Here is a 16910-nt window from a genome sequence, read left to right on the forward strand (position 1 = left end):
TGGATCCAGTAAAAAGCCTGACACTAACCTGCCAGCTATCATCCTGGTGACTAGAGATGAGCAAACTGTAAAATATTCGATGTTTGTTATCCGTTTCGAATAGCTTCTCAATATTCGACTATTCGAACAAATATGGAACCCCACTCACTACAACCTCTATCAAAGTGGGAAAATACCTGGAAACCTTCTTTACTCCCCAAATGGAGGGACACAAACCTCAATGTAAGCTCCACAAACATTACCGAGCCCCCCTTTATATCACGTGCCCCATGACACCCACAGATGGAATAGACAATGGGAAATCCTTCAGTCCCCCCCTGACCTGTCATTGTGGATGTGTGTGATGTGGTGAGACCTTCCAAAATTCACTTTTATGGCCCTTAACATGAGCCCGTACAAATGAAGTTCCAGGCCCTTAAGCTGAGCTCCAGCAGAGATTGGGGCCCTTCAGATGACTTCAGCCTCTACCTGCAGAGTTTTAGGCCCTTTAACTTAGTTCAGCCTTCACCAGCAGAGATTTGTTGGCCCTTTGGGTGACTGGAGCCTTTAAAAAGCAGTGTATTTGGCCCTTTTGGTGACTAGAGCCATGCAGCAGCAGTGTTTCATTTATTGGCCCTTGGGGTGACCCCTAAAAAATTGAGTTGAAACCCCCTGGGGGGGGGGGGAGATAATGGAAATATTTTTTTTAATATATATATTAAAAAAAATAATTCACATGCAGAATTAGTGGCTGGGGTTGTAGGAGGAGGAGGAGGATGAAGAGGAAGAGTAAATTGTTTGCTGACTGAATCTCTCTAGTACCTGGACTGTGGAGTGGATATACAGCTGGGTATCCACATCTTAGCCCACATCCCCTGCTCATGATGACGAAGGACATTCGTGGCGTCCCCTCTACAGTAGCTGGACTGTGGACTAGACACCCAGCTGGGTATGCACGTCCTCGCCCACGTCCCCTGCTGCTACGCTGCATGATTTTCTAGCTAGAAATTATTGAGCTCTGAGCTGTTATTATTCCAAATTCCTGCCTCACCAAAGCCCTGTATCGCCCTGACAGTCTGACACCGCACTCTCCCTATCACTCTAAAACTGAAATGACACGAATATGCCAGCGGCCGTTCTTATAAATGGGAGGTCACATGTTTTCGGCAGCCAATGGGTTTTTTCAGTTTTTTTTCACTGCCTCCATTGTCGTAGTTCCTGTCCCACCTCCTCTGCGCAGTTATTGGTGCAAAAAACGCACCAGGGAAGGTGGGAGGGAGCACAAATTTTTACTGCGTTTGCAGCCTTGTATTCGATTGTGAACGAATACATCAAACGCCATGATATTCGATCAAATACCTATTTGATCGAACGGCGTTCACTCATCTCTACTGGTGACCTATCACCACCATCAGGGGGAGTAAGAAGAGCTGGGTATGATCCAGTGTCTGACTATTTAGTGAGTGTCAAGTACTAGGGCTACCACACGCTGGAATTCTTAGGTTAGGAATAGACAGAAACTATCGGCTTTCTCACCCCGGTAATACTAGGCTGCAGTGGAGTTACAGGATCTGACAGGTTATAAAAGATCAAGGGGATCCCATATCAGATAAAATAACAAAATAACGAAAGAAACAAATACTGCCGGATCCCATAAAATGACTAATTATATCCGGATTGAGGGATTTGTAGAACACACAATATTTACTGGTGGAGGACCCTCAAGTGATGGTGAGACCTCAATGAAGAGGACACCAAGCCGTAATGAGGACAACCCAGTCCCTATATAGGGCGACCTAATACTCAGAGTTTATTAAACATTATTATCTTATATTTATTTTAATATTTTTTATTATTATTTTAATAAAGTGTAAGTTTTCAGTCGCCCTATATCAGGACTTCTCTTTAGATTTGTTACTTTGTTTTCTGAATATGATGTAATATATTTATAAGAACAATCATCTAGGATTATAGGAACAGATATTGTATAAAATGTTATACGCTGATATATGTGGCAGTCATGTACACATAATGAAACGTGTTCCTCATCTATTGGTAAGATTAGTGCAAAGTGAACTTCTGTAGATCTCATCTGCTTCTTCCCACCAGTAATTGTGTTCTGGAGTTCAGTTCTGGTCTCCATAGGATAATGAAGCATTTTGGGAAGAATATACACCCTAAAAGTCCAGCACTTGAGGACAATATGGCGAATATCTCCACGGCCACCATGTACTTCCCTCTGGTGCTCAGATACGCCGGGATCATGGCAATCCAGACACTACAGAACACCAGCATGCTGAAGGTGATGTACTTGGCCTCATTGAAACTGTCCGGTAATGTCCGAGCTAAAAAAGCCGTAATAAAACTAACAGAAGCCAAAACCCCCATATAGCCCAGGACAGAGTAGAAGGCCATCACAGAACCTTCATTACACTGCACAATGATCTTCTCCTGATAGGACCATGTGTCCATCTCTGGGAAGGGGGGCGCTAGACTCAACCAACCCACACAGATTATTACTTGGATGGATGAGCAGAACATCACCAAAGAATTAGACCACTTGCTTCCAATCCAGCGTTTCCAGGAACTTCCAGGCTTGGTGGCTTTGAAAGCAATGCAAACCATGATGGTTTTGGCCAAGAGGCAAGAAACAGCCACTGAGAAGAGGATTCCAAACGAGACCTGACGTAGCATGCAAGTGAGGTCCACTGGATGTCCAAGGAACAGGAAGACACAGAGGAAGCTCAGCAGGATGGAGACCAGGAGGAGGAAGCTGAGGTTCCTGTTATTGGCCTTCACGATGGCCGTGTCTTGGTACAATATAAAAGTAATAAGAATCAGGAATGTAAGGAAAGAAAAGACAGAAGAAACCAGAGAAATAACCAGAACTAGTGTGTCATCTGTGTAGGAGAGAAACTCTAGCTGCTTTGGGACACAACGATCCTTCTTCACATTGGGCCAATCCAGATCTGAACATTTCATGCAGGTGTCACTGTCTGAAGATTAGAAGAATAAAAACCAGAAATAATAAGAATATTCAGTCTCAGGAATGTTGTCCTGCATATTGATATCTTCATACCGACCTGTCACATTGGAGATTTCTCCCGGGGAGCAGGGGACACAATCATAGCAGCAGGAATGGATCCTGGACTTGGAGACTTTCTGGGTTCCTGGCAAACAGTTCTCTGAACACTGAGACGCGGGGACCTGAGAAGAGCAAATAGAAAAATTAAGGATAGATGGATCGAGGACAATGTATAAGACTGTGCTGGGTGTAATAATCTCTGTTGTTCTGCATACTGACAGATAACTTGGCTATTTGTATGAACAGACCCTTGGAGTGTTGGGGGTGAGCGCCTGGACGGCCGACACTAACTCCCGTATTACAAATTTTTGTCATTACAGCTCGTTAATTTGGAGGCCAGGTCACCATCTTTACCATCCCCCTCTAACCATTCTTAACCATTGTTTCAGTGTGATGGGACTCATTATCCTTCTGAATGGAGCCCATGCTATTACAGCATTACAGCTGCCATGGAGGGGCACAATATTTAGGGAGGTGATACTAATAAGTAAAGGAGCGGAAGAGATGAGCCAAAGGTAAAAAGTACAAAAAGTAATATGTCTCGGTCAGATCTGGTGGGAGAAGTGAATGGGGAGAATATGAAATGTGGCCAGATTACTATATATACAGAATTGGTGATGTGTTAGGTAATCCAGAGCACAGACTTGTAGGACGTAAGACATTATCGAAACGTTATTCTGATACCAGATACCTCCCACCTCACCTGATTCCCGCCGGCCTTCCATGATACCCTCTCCACATTGATATGTAATATATGGTCCTGCTTTTCTGAACTGCCAACATGTCTAACTGTATAAGTCCGATTCCTGAAACCAATCCGGTTCACAATCGAATATTGGTCAACGAAATCTCCATTTCTATCAAAATAAGGATTTCCATCAATATCTCTTTGATTTCCCAAATAGTGATGGAGCTGCAAGACAGATAGACGTATCTTGTGTGATATCTACGAGACCTTCATGTACAATGGATAAAGAATTGGAGTATCCCAAATAGAAGACCTTCTGTATAAGTCTCATCCACTACATCTGACGAAGGTCTTCTGACCTGCAGGCCCAGATACAGATATATCCATCCTTTAATTTAGCTCAAATTTGGGGTCAGAGGGTCCCTCAGCAATTTGATTCCTATTTCTTGTCTGCTCTACTGTACATTGACCTTGACTTATCATCAGGCCAAGTCCATTAAGTTGACCTCTGTTCAGTTACTGACCTTCGGCCTCTCCCTGAACTTCAAACATGTCCTGCCTGTCCCAAACTTTTACTTGTCCCCTGACTCCACACATATGCTGCAAGATCTGACCTTGGCTTTTCTATTGAGTCCACGACTGTCTAACCCACATCCCCCATCTATAACAAAAGCCATTAATGAAGGGGATGACCATTACTAATGGCGATCCAGAGGGCTTTATATTAAAAGGGTCCGTGTTACCAAGTTAAAGTTATAATTTTTCCAAAATTCTTCATGCTCTTCCTATTATAGTCACAGATGAATCATAGGCTTCCATGTTTTATAGGGGCCAACTTCAGTGCCCACCAGAGGTGAGACATGAAGCTCCTGGGCATCATTGTAAAATCTGTACCAGGACCCCAACTATAATTAATCATCTATGGTACTGATCTTCTTATATTTGCAAGAAATAAATGATGGGCTCCCTGAAACTACACTCCGGGTGCCCACATAACTATGTCAATGTCAACAATACCATCCTCACTGCTTTCATAACCATGAATGTCAAGATACAATATAGTCCCATCGACAAATGTCCCCTTTACAGTACCCCATAACATCCCATCCACAGCGCCCCAATAATAGGGGGTATTACCTGGTAATATCTATGGAGCAGAGCAATCTTATCAGTAGACCGTCGGTCCGTAGACATGTGAAGATCATGAAGAGCCTGAGCCAATAAATACACAGCTTTATACACTCGGTCAGAGAGGCCTTTGGATTGAAAGCTATAGAAGTCTGTGACCCGCTCTCTCCCAGTACAGTTATGAAGAGGTTTCTTGTATATGGACTGATAGAATTCATTCATTCTAGAATTTTTTAATAGGCACTGTAGTTGGACCAACCAAATAAGAGCCAATAGCATGTCCTTTGGATGACTTATAGTCTGGAAACTTTCATAGAAGCTTCTCATGTCTGGTACAGGCAGAGAAGAAGGTTCAAGAGCCAAACTACCATGAAATGCTTCTCGGTGATGCTCCATAAGACTGGTGACTAAAGCAAATGTGGGGCCGAAGACCAGAGTCTTATTATGGAGGACACCTCGGATTGCATTCAATCGATCTGCTAGATCTGCAGAATACTTGCCACAGAGGATTATAACGTGAGCTGATGAATTTCCGATAACTTCCATATTTTTTCTCTCAATGTCATCTAGAACACTCAAGCTCACAAATTTCACCTTTATGATGTAGGCCACACAGATCCCATCCATGGTCAGATATCGTGTCAGTATCGGAATCTCCTCATGACCTCTGTCATCATCTGAAGATATAATCCCAACCCATGTCCATCTGAAGAACTTAATTATCTTAGACAACACCAAATAAAAGCTCTTAGCACACTGAATGGTCCGGAAGAAGGTTGGGTAGAGACGTCTGTCATTGAGGGCATCACTTGTGGCTCCATAGCTGATCTACAAAAATATTGGTATTATAGAATAAGTATTTATTAGGAGGGTCAGCAGGGGTACTAAGTCGCATTAGGGGGTGCCACCATGATTCTGGCCATGCATTGATCTATAGGGAATTGCCTTTGAAAAGGTAGCACTAGAGCAAGTTCATATTTTCCACTGAGGAGGTCTTACTTGTATATTCCTTACCCTGTATATTAGTAACAAATACACAAGAGATCGGGAGGCTCTGAGCCCTGTAAGTCAGTGTATAATGTATTATAGAGTCTTGTTCAGTAGTTTAGTTCAGTAGTAGTTATACACTATATACTAGTACTAATAGTGACGTTATATACTATGTACTATTACTAATAGTGACGTTATATACTACATAATAGTGAAGTTATATACTACAGTGTTGGCCAAAAGTATTGGCACCCATGCAATTCTGTCAGATAATACTCGTGTTCTTCCAGATAATGATTGCAAGCATACGTTCTTTGGTAATATCTTCATTTAATTTGTCTTCAATGGAAAACCACAAAAAGAATTGTCAAAAAGCCAAATTGGATATAATTCAACTAACATCCAAACAAGTTCCATCTGCCCTGCAGTCCGAGGGTACAACAGTGTCACCCCGTACTATCCAGCGTCAGCGTCTGAATGAGAAGGGACTGTATGGTAGGAGACCCAGGAAGACCCCACTTCTTACCCAGAGACATAAGCCAGGCTGGAGTTTGCCAAAACTTACCTGAGAAAGCCAAAACCGTTCTGGAAGAATGTTCTCTGGTCAGAGGAGACAAAAATAGGAAAAGGCCTCAACATAGAGATTACAGGAAAAAGAGAAGAAGACGCCCCTACAGTCAGACATGGCGGAGGTCCCTGATGGTTTGGGGTTGCTTTGCTGCCTCTGGCACTGGACTGCTTGACTGTGTGCATGGCATTATGAAGTCTGAAGACGACCAACACATTGTGCAGCATCATGTAGGGCCCAGTGTGAGAAAGCGGGGTCTCCCCCAGAGGTCAGGGCTCTTCCAGCAGGACAAGGACCCAAAACACACTTCAGGTCAGCACTAGAAAATGGTGGTGAGAGAAAGCCCTGGAGACTTGTAAAGTGGCAGCAATGAGTCCAGCCCTGAATCCCATAGAACACCTGTGGGGGAGGGGGAGAGATCTCTTGGTGGCAGTTTGGAGAAGGCCCCCTTCACATCTCAGGGGGGACCGCGAGCAGGAGCCAAAGAAGAAGGGTCTAAGATTCCAGCCGAGCCTTGTAAGAAACTCATTGCTGGTTAGCGGAAGCGGTTGTGCGCAGTTATTGTGTCTAAAGGTTGTGCTACCAAGTATTAGGCTGAGGGGGCCAATACTTCTGTCCGCACCAGTTCTGGAGTTTTGTGTAAAATGATCAATGATGTGACTTTTTTTCATTCTCTTTTGCGTTTTTTCATTGCAAGAAAAATAACTGAAGATATTACCAAAGAGTTTGTGCTTATAATCATTATCTGGGGGACAACGAGGATTATCTGACAGGACTGCAGGGGGGCGATACTTTTGGCCAACACTGTATGTACTAGTACTAATAGTGAAGTTATATACTATGTACTATTACTAATAGTGAAGTTATATACTATGTACTATTACTAATAGTGAAGTTATATACTATGTACTATTACTATTAGTGAAGTTATATACTATATACTAGTACCACATACTTGCACCTCTTTATACTTTGCAGCATTACTCTTGTTTGTTTCCTTTCTTTCCCAAACATACTACTGACCAAAACCCTACAAATAGTGGCGTTATACACAACTACACTAACACTAGTATGGTCGGTGTTCCACATACTCTAGGACTGTAAAGTGTAATAATGGCTTGTGAATGGCAAACACAAAACAAGTACATTTTTGGCATGTGGGAGGAAACCAATGCAAATACATACAAATGTTGGCCTTGGTCAAATTCCAACCCAGGATCCCAGTGCTGCAAGGCCACCATGCTGCTCTTACTTGCATACAGTGTGATGGAGCATGCTATCATCTTTTAGGTAGGATTCATAGAGTGTCGCACAAATAGCCTGTGTGTATCCTGCCCTATGGTAAGAGCCATAACATGTGGTTGAGTCCCAACTAGTTGCAATGGATTGTACCAATGACATCAAGATATAGACAAGCTGTTGCTACCCATGTCCTTGAATGTAGGAGACTACAGACAAAAGTGTGAGAGAACTAGAAACCTAACCTTTCATTTTGACTGAGAACACAAGGAGCCACCTACCTGGGAGTATCGGTATATTGCCAGTATCTGGGCCATGGACACGGTCATCGCTGATCCCTGATCTCCTATAAAACCAGCTACGTTCCTCTGCCCGATACAGGAATAATTGGGGACGGTCATTGTGGGTCCTGATAATATCTGGAGGACACTTTTCACAGCCTTCATACTATCAGAGCAGGAGTCATATATGTGATATCCCAGGGAGATATTGGGTAAGATTGTCTGATCTTGGTTAATTTCCTCAATGGCAAAGCGGAAAGTGAGAAGATCCTTGTAATACTGAGGAATCGGCCTGAGGAGATGACACAAAATGCTACAACATGCTAAGAACTATTAAGAACTCTGTCTGCTGGACATTGAACATACATGTATGGCCAGACCATAACTACTGTTTCCCAAGCACAGCTGGACCCTGGATGCACATCAGCCATTTCTTTACAGGGGGTCACAGATAGTCCTATTTTTCCCCATTTGCACAAATTACTAAATAGACTCAAGTCTAAGAGCGATCCATGAGAACAACCCAACGATGGCCTTGTCCAGTTTTTCCACAGTCATATGAATATGGTCTACACAGCCCCACTTACCTCACACAAAGGCGATAATGATGAAATCCTGCGTAGGTTAGCTCGTTCATAAAATCATTGACGGAGAAAACTCCTCCGATAATGACGTCTCCATTCTGGAAATATTTGTAGTCCTCGATGGTCGTCACCGGGTGCAGATCACAGGCTGGTGGTGGATTCTGGGATCTACAATGTGTCACGTACAGAATCAGGACAAGGAACAGGACTGTCATAGTGTGTGCTGAGAGAAGAGGTCTGCGGAGGACACCCCCAGATATGACTGTGTACCCCAATATAACACAGAGCAGGAGCAGGGGGTCATAGAGCGCAGGGTCATGAGACATGGTGTAGAGCAGAGGACAAGGCTGCAGATGTCTGCATCTCCCCCTCCTTATATACAGTACACTACAATACATCTCAATGTGCTCTGGATTTAGGCCGAGGCTCAGCTGGTGACTGAGTATTTTTCTCTTCAGTACTCGAAATACAATAAATATCACAAAGATGTTTCCGAATTATTCTGAGGACCATTTATAACATCGTCTTCACAGAGTATAAGATTTAGAGTTTAGATTTAGAATTTGGTCTTCTCTTTTGCTCCTTTTCCGTTGCCCATGGCATACAGTATTATATGGTGTAGTCGCTGCTCTATGTCAGTACTATTATACAAGGTCATAATAACATTTGGGTCTTGGTTTTCATTACATGTTACCTATGAACATGATATCATTCAAAACATTGGGACCCATCGAACATTTAGCCACACCCATTATATAACATGCTATCTATATGTAACAAACCAGGTTCAGTTGAATCTTCCAAAAATGTTGGGCCCCAAAATTTTGGGGTTTGCTGCTTATGAAACATTGTTATACTTTTGGATATAATGATCTTAGACCCAGAGAACATGTGGAAAAATAACAAAATACTCTACTGCCGAGTCTGGTCTTCTTATATTGGTGTCCAGGGTCTGACCTGCCCTGTGACGTCAGTGGCCCTGGATCACCACTGAGGCCTGTGATTGGGGCTAAGAGGTCAGAAGGGATGTCATGAGGCTTTGACGATAGTGAAATGAATCTCACAAGGCTCACCTATCACTAGTAATCTCCATAGACACACAATAGTGGTATTTCACACATATGGAAGAGCTCAATGTCGGTGCCCGGGTCTCGTGTACTATTATTGCGAAGTGGAAGTCTCTAAAACTAACAACTTAGTAATATATAACGGCCAAGGCTCAAGGAAATGGGAACAAGATCAGGAAGGACTAGCACTTAGGTTCATAGAAATAGGTCAGATGGAGCCGGGACGGGAACTGCAGTGCGTAGAGTGACACTCAGGCAATGACTGAGAAAATTGGCTATACAATCAGGCCATGACTAGCAGCCTCCAGTGTAGCATGCCATCAGGGCTCAGATCCAGACTTGAATTATTGCCTTGCTGAAGCAGCAGAGACAGAATGGCAGATGAGCAAAGATTGCAATTACAAGATTCCAGACAGTAGGCCTCCAGGATAAAATGGCGTCCTAACAGTAAGTTACCTAGCATTGCAGCTCAGCCCTCAAGAGGTAGGAGGACTCCACTGGAATTATAAGTAGAAGTGGTAACCGCAGTGTATGTCAAAGGTATTATACAGGTAACCTATACAGCTGTTATATAGTCACTGTAAGGGCAAAGTAGTGCAGCGATGCTATTTATTGTGAATGTATGATGGTATTATTAGGCTACCACGAGGTGTTATTATTTAGTGAATGTTTTTAGAGGCAGGGTTGTTGTTACCTGTGCCCCCCTCACCCTCCTATATATTATGCCCCCTTTGTAGTCCCCATATACTGTAATGTCTCCACAATACTGGGGGCAGCGTAGAAAACATATTCATCACTGTTAATATTAATAAAGTACCAATGTCATCTGTGTTACCCCTCCCATATAGAAAATAATCCCTCCCCATGTACAATGAGCCTTCTTTGTCCTCACTGTACCCAGGGAATGGTATTGATGGCGCCCCAGACCTACAGCAATTCCATGTAAGCAATGGAAGGGCTGATTGCCCTAGATGGGGTTAATTGCATTGTTGCTATGACCATGATTACCCCATTGAGTATGGGAACTAATCTCTGGAGTTTTTCGCATGGAGTCCATGTACCAAAGTTGCGTTCACTAGAACTAATTTGATGATGAACTCTAGTAAGCCATACCACATGATGTAAACCAAACCATGTGATATCATTATCTAGTTTACTCCATGAGATAATATATTGTAGGGAGATAAGTTTAATAATTGCCATTTTTAACTTTACTAATGTGTTTTAGGTTTATTTGTTTTTCTTTCTCTTCTTTATTGTCATATCCAACATTTAGACTATGCTGAATTTGTTGGACTTCATCGATAACTTATAGTTTTTATAGTATTGTGTGGAGGTATTTTTTATTAAGTACTAACACTAAGCCCCAAATATTACCCTTGTAGAAACTGCCATCAGAGGTACCGGAAAAAGCCTGGTACTGGAAAAACCAAAAGAAAGGCCAAAAAACCATAAATGTTTCTTACCATGGTAATGTAATATTGCTTCTGTTTTGGTCCAGTTGGGTACTGGACCATAGCTAGCTCTTCCTGGAGCCTCCATCTTAAGATACCCAGATGTTAGTAGACACCCGGACTTTTCCTGGAACCCATGTTTGTGGTGATTACTGGAATACTAATGGTGGTTTAGAGTTTGCCTATTTACTAAGTCCTTTGTAATGGATGTTGTCATTTAGATATCTAGCATTAGTAAGACTATAGTAATAAAATAAGAAACACACATAATATATTAATGAAATATAACAACCCACATGACCCTTGTTGAACATTAGACTGAAGTTAAAAAAGCCTGTCATCAACATAGTCTACTAGAACGATGGAGTCCAATCAGCAGATCTTAAAAAAGAACAGAAAATAAACAACAAACACAGTAAACATAAAAAAAAACAATACAATTATCATACATACCTGTCTCTGACATCTCATTGACTGGTTTAAATCATATGATAGAAGATAATAGAGTTCATTGGTTGTATTAGTTTGGGGTGAATTGAACCTATAATTGACCAATTGTATCTGATGTAGTCAGGATCTTCACTCCTCCCCCCCTCCCAATTTGTGTATTTGAGCAGGACTAGGCTGTGCCAAACTACACTCTGGTCAAAACCATTGTAACAATATCAAAGTACACTGTATATAGAACTAAATGATGGTATAAAACTCAGTCCTATATCTCATACATATAGGTGTCACAGGGATAACAATATAAACCAACTACAGTGACCTCATAGACATATATTGTGTACTGTAATGTCTCATATATAGATATAGGCAATAACTCCCTCACTAGTGATCCCCGAGAGACATCGCGCCGTGAATATCTGTACCTGCACGAGAGCCGCAGCGGGATTTACCGCTCTGCTGGATATTCCTGGCCAGGTCTCAGAGGAAAACTCCTTCTATCTCATCCCCACAACTCACAGCCAAACCTTCTCCACTTCAGGACACATTGTCATTTATGTGAGTGAGCTGACCCATTGCCCCAGAATCTCCCGCTACACAGTATGTTACCTATGAGTATTATTGTAATGTGAGAAGACTCTTCTACTTCTTTATCCTCCTTATCCAAGGGGCCGACATAGACGGCAACTCAAATATATTCTACTTTCTGGTGTAAGTTTTAGTAAATAGTTTGGGACATGACCATGTTGTGCTTATTTTTCATGGACTGCATACAGTGATGAATAGTGGCTAATGCTTATGTAGAAAAAGGTTTCCGCAAAACTTGGAACTTTTTAGCCTTTTCCCAATACTGTGGTGGATGTCAGGGCTATAAGGGGGCGCCCGGTATCCGCCCTATGCCATGTCATTGGGTTTCTGTCCTCAGTCCCGAGAAACTGGAGAGGGGACGGAAACCCGGTGGTCAGCTTTAAAACCCATTCATTTGAGGTGACTGCCTGCAGCCTCTCCGTAGGAAAACCATTTTTCATGCATGTCTAACTTTATGTCTGGCCAAAAAAAATGGTTTCCCTGCAGAGAGGCCACAGGCAGACACTGGCGGTCACCTTTAAAAGCCCATTCAAATGAATGGGATTTAAAGCTGACCTCTGGGTTTCCATCCCCTCTCCAGTTTCTTGGGGCTGAGGACGGAAACCTGGTGGAATAGCACAGGGCAGAGTTACCTGCCTCATGCACCAGCCTGAAGATCCTTTTCTATCAAAATATTCTTCAGCATTTCAAACTTTAGTGCAATCCACCTACCAGGAGCAACGTCATGTGACTAGGGTTGAACGATCGGACAAGATCGGATCCCAATCGGAGATTGAGCAAATTTCACGATCGGGATCGGGATCGGCTGGAAAATAATTGGAAATCGGATTTTGAAATTTCAAGTTCGGCTCAACACTAAAAGTGACTTTTCCCATAGAGAAGCATTGCCTGGGGTTGGGCATTTGGGTTCGGAAAAGATCGGATCCCGATTGGCGATCGAGAAAAATTTCACGATCGGGATCAGCTGGAAAGTGATTGAAAATCGGATTTTAAAATCAATCCTGAAATCACAAGATCGAACCCTACATGTGACATCATTGGGCCACGGTTTTCCTGGGTACTTTATTTTCTATTGAAGAATAAACCCTTGTTAGGCCCATCTAACACAAGTTAGTCCCTATCCTATTATTATAGACCCATAATAATAGATAGCATTGGGGCCCAGTTCTAGGGCACAATACACACATCCATAGTTTTTATGGATTTGTTTGGGAACCAAAGGACCAACCCATAAACTATGAGACAGGTCATATTGCTCTCCATCCTCTCCTATCTATATGATAGGTTCTGTGAAATCACCTGTCTCTGGGCCGTGCTGTTCACCATGTATGTGCCCTCATGTAACCACTGCCCCAAACACCTCCTAACAACTAGGTCAGAATGGCTAAGTGCCCATACACCAGTTTACATCCACATGGGGCATTGATGTAGTGGGGAGAAATACTATACCCCTTGATAAATTGCTGCAGGTATCTATTTTCCAAATTATTTGTTGAATTTTCTACTTTAATTCTTGGAAATGTTTCAATTCTAAGGCTAAATGATAGAAATTGAAATGTGTCAATTTAACATTTCCATTTTCTTTTAATTCCTCTCAAAGAGTTAAGAAACTTCCTAAATTCTGTTTTGAATCATTTCAGGGGAGCAGTTTTTAGAATGGGGTGATCTCTATTACAGAGGCCTTTCAAAGCCCATTCAGAACTGAATTGCTCCCTTGTTAATGGATTTTGGAATTTGGAACATTTGGAAAGTTGCAGTTTGACTTGTAAGGTTTATAATGTCCCCAAGTAAATAAAGGGTGTTTATAATGTGAACCAAAAATATGATAAATTATATGAATGTTTGAACTAATTTGGGTAATATCTATATGTAAGACAGGTAATTTAACACTTTTTTTTTTTTTCCAAATATTCAATAAGTTTTCACAGGGACAATGAAATGAAATGCTGGTGCCTCAGTGTTGACATAACAAAATAAATAAATAACAACCATTTCTCATCTTCTCCCATCACAGGATAATTTTTGCTGGCTTTTTTCCACTTTTTCATCACCACTTTTCAACAAGGCTCACAGCCACGAATTAGTCTTCCAAATAAAAATAAACCCCAATAAGCCCCTGTAATACTAACAAGTCAGCAAAATGTCATAATTTTTCTGTAAAAAAATGGCTTTTTGTAATATAAACACCATATATGTGTTTATAAAGCCACAAGCCAGCACCTTTTGCTCCATAAAAAGGGATTTTGGAGCATTTTCAATGTTAAAGTTTGTAAAAGTGAGTGTGAGGGCAGTGTATGGCAATGCTAGGAGTCTGTATCTTCTACTTACCATGCATTTTTACATGGACATAAATGTTGTTGCCACTATGAAATAACTTCAACTGTGTTTGCTTTACAGAGCTAGAGGCTGCATGAATAGATTCGTAGGAGGCCTAAGAGAATTCTACACTGTGTATTATAGATAGGTTCCTAGGAGTCCTAAAATTATATTATTATTATTATTATTATTATTATGAGAGCAGAGCGGAGTAGGAGGTCATTGGAGGATCTGAGGTTACGTGTGGGCAGGTAACGTGAGATTAGTTCAGAGATATATGGATGGGACAGGTGAGGATGAGGTCGGAGATATATGGAGGGGACAGGTGAGAATGAGGTCAGAGATATATGGAGGGGACAGGTGAGGATGAGGTCAGAGATATATGGAGGGGACAGGTGAGGATGAGGTCAGAGATATATGGATGGGACAGGTTGTGGATGAGGTCGGAGATATATGGAGGGGACAGGTGAGAATGAGGTCAGAGATATATGGAGGGGACAGGTGAGGATGAGGTCAGAGATATATGGAGGGGCCAGGTGAGGATGAGGTCAGAGATATATGGAGGGGACAGGTTGTGGATGAGGTCGGAGATATATGGAGGGGACAGGTTGTGGATGAGGTCAGAGATATATGGAGGGGACAGGTGAGGATGAGGTCAGAGATATATGGAGGGGCCAGGTTGTGGATGGCTTTGTATGTTAGCATTAGTAGCTTCAATTCTATTTGCTGGGCTATAGGTAGCCAGTGGAGGGACTGGCAGAGGGGAGCAGCTGATGAAGATCGGGGGGTGAGGTGGATTAAGCGAGCAGCGCAGTTTAGGGTGGACTGGAGGGGGGCGAGGGTGTTAGCTGGGAGTCCATGGAGAAGGGTGTTGCAGTAGTCTAGGTGGGAGATTATGAGGGTCTGGACGAGCATCTTGGTAGTTTCCTGGGTGAGGAAGGAGCGGATTCGGTGGATGTTCTTGAGCTGGAGACGGCAGGAGGTGTTGAGGGCTTGAATATGTGGCTTGAAGGATAGGTCAGAGTTCAAGGTTACCCCAAGGCATCGGGCCTGTGGGACAGGGGTAATTGTGGTTCCATTAACTTTGATAGATGGGTCAGGTGGAGGGGCCATACAGGATGGGCTGAAGATGATAAACTCTGTTTTCTCCATGTTGAGTTTGAGAAAGCGGCAGGAGAGGAAGGAGGCTACGGCCGCTAAACAATCTGGAATTCTGGCCAGCAGGGAGGTCATGTCTGGTCCAGAGATGTAGATTTGGGTGTCATCGGCATAGCAGTGGTACTGAAAGCCATGAGATTCTATGAGTTGGCCCAGGCAGAGGGTGTAGATGGAGAACAGGAGGGGTCCTAGGACGGAGCCCTGGGGGACACCTACAGAGAGAGGGCAAGGTGAGGAGGTGGTGTGCGAGTGGGAGACGCTGAATGTGCGGTCGGTGAGGTATGAGGAGATCCAGGAATGGGCCAGGTCTGAGATACCAAGGGATGAGAGAATTTCTAACAGGAGGGAGTGGTTAACTGTGTCAAAGGCAGAGGAGAGGTCGAGAAGAAGGAGGAGGACAGAGTAATGGCGCTTGGCTTTGGTGGTTAGCAGGTCATTAGTGACTTTTGTTAGGGCAGTTTCAGTGGAGTGCCGGGGTCTGAAGCCTGACTGTAGTCTGTCAAAGAGCAGGTTGGATGAGAGATAGGAGGAGAGTTCGGAGTCGATGTGTTGCTCAAGAAGTTTTGAGGCGAACGGGAGCAGTGAGATGGGACGATAGATGGCAGGAGAGGACGGGTCGAGGGACGGTTTCTTAAGTATAGGAGTGACAGTGGCGTGTTTGAAGGCGGAGGGGAAGGATCCATTGGTTAGGGATAGATTGAAGAGATGAGTTAGGGCTGGAGTAATGACTTCAGCGAGTTTGGGGATGAGATGTGACTGGATCGGGTCGAGCACGCAGGAGGTAAGGTGGGATTTGGAGATAAGGGAGGAGAGTTTTTCGTCAGTTATGGAGGAGAAACAGGTCAGGGATGAGGAACAGTAAGTAGTTGGGTAGAGGGGTTGTCGGGGGAGTAGGGTGAGATTGTCTCTGATGGTGTCAATTTTAGTTTTAAAGTAAGAGGCAAAGTCGTCAGCTGAGATAAGTGATGTCGGAGGGGGGGCGGGAGGACGGAGGAGGGAGTTGAAGGTGGAGAAGAGCTGTTTGGGGTTGCGAGAGAGTGCAGATATGAGTGTGGTGAAGTAGACCTGCTTTGCAGAGGTGAGTGCGTTCTTAAATGAGAGAACTGCTTCTTTGTACCTGAGGAAATCCTCCTTGGAGTGGCTTTTCTTCCAGAGGCGTTCTGCAACCCGCGAGGCACGTCTCAGTTTTTTAGTCAGGTCAGTGTGCCAGGGTTGTCTATTGATTGGTCGGGCTCTGGTGTATGTGTAGGGGGCCACAGAGTCCAGGGCTGAGGTGATGGTGGTATTGAAGAAGGCAGCAGCAGCTTCTGTGTCCTGGAGTGAGGATATGTCAGCGAG

General features: G+C 43.3%; 1 protein-coding gene across 1 annotated transcript; it reads right to left on the reverse strand.

Annotated features, from left to right (window-relative positions):
* Window positions 1-2067: 2067 nt before the first annotated feature.
* On the reverse strand, window positions 2068-8868 carry LOC142198679 (vomeronasal type-2 receptor 26-like). Its single transcript, XM_075269707.1, has 6 exons — window positions 8813-8868; window positions 8546-8710; window positions 7959-8250; window positions 4890-5708; window positions 3063-3186; window positions 2068-2975 (listed from the first exon to the last, which is right to left on the reverse strand). The coding sequence occupies exons 1-6, from the start codon at window positions 8866-8868 to the stop codon at window positions 2068-2070; spliced, it is 2364 nt and encodes a 787-aa protein (XP_075125808.1).
* Between the last annotated feature and the right edge of the window lie 8042 nt (window positions 8869-16910).

This window comes from Leptodactylus fuscus, chromosome 3, assembly GCF_031893055.1.
Source record: "Leptodactylus fuscus isolate aLepFus1 chromosome 3, aLepFus1.hap2, whole genome shotgun sequence".
Taxonomy (NCBI): domain Eukaryota; kingdom Metazoa; phylum Chordata; class Amphibia; order Anura; family Leptodactylidae; genus Leptodactylus; species Leptodactylus fuscus.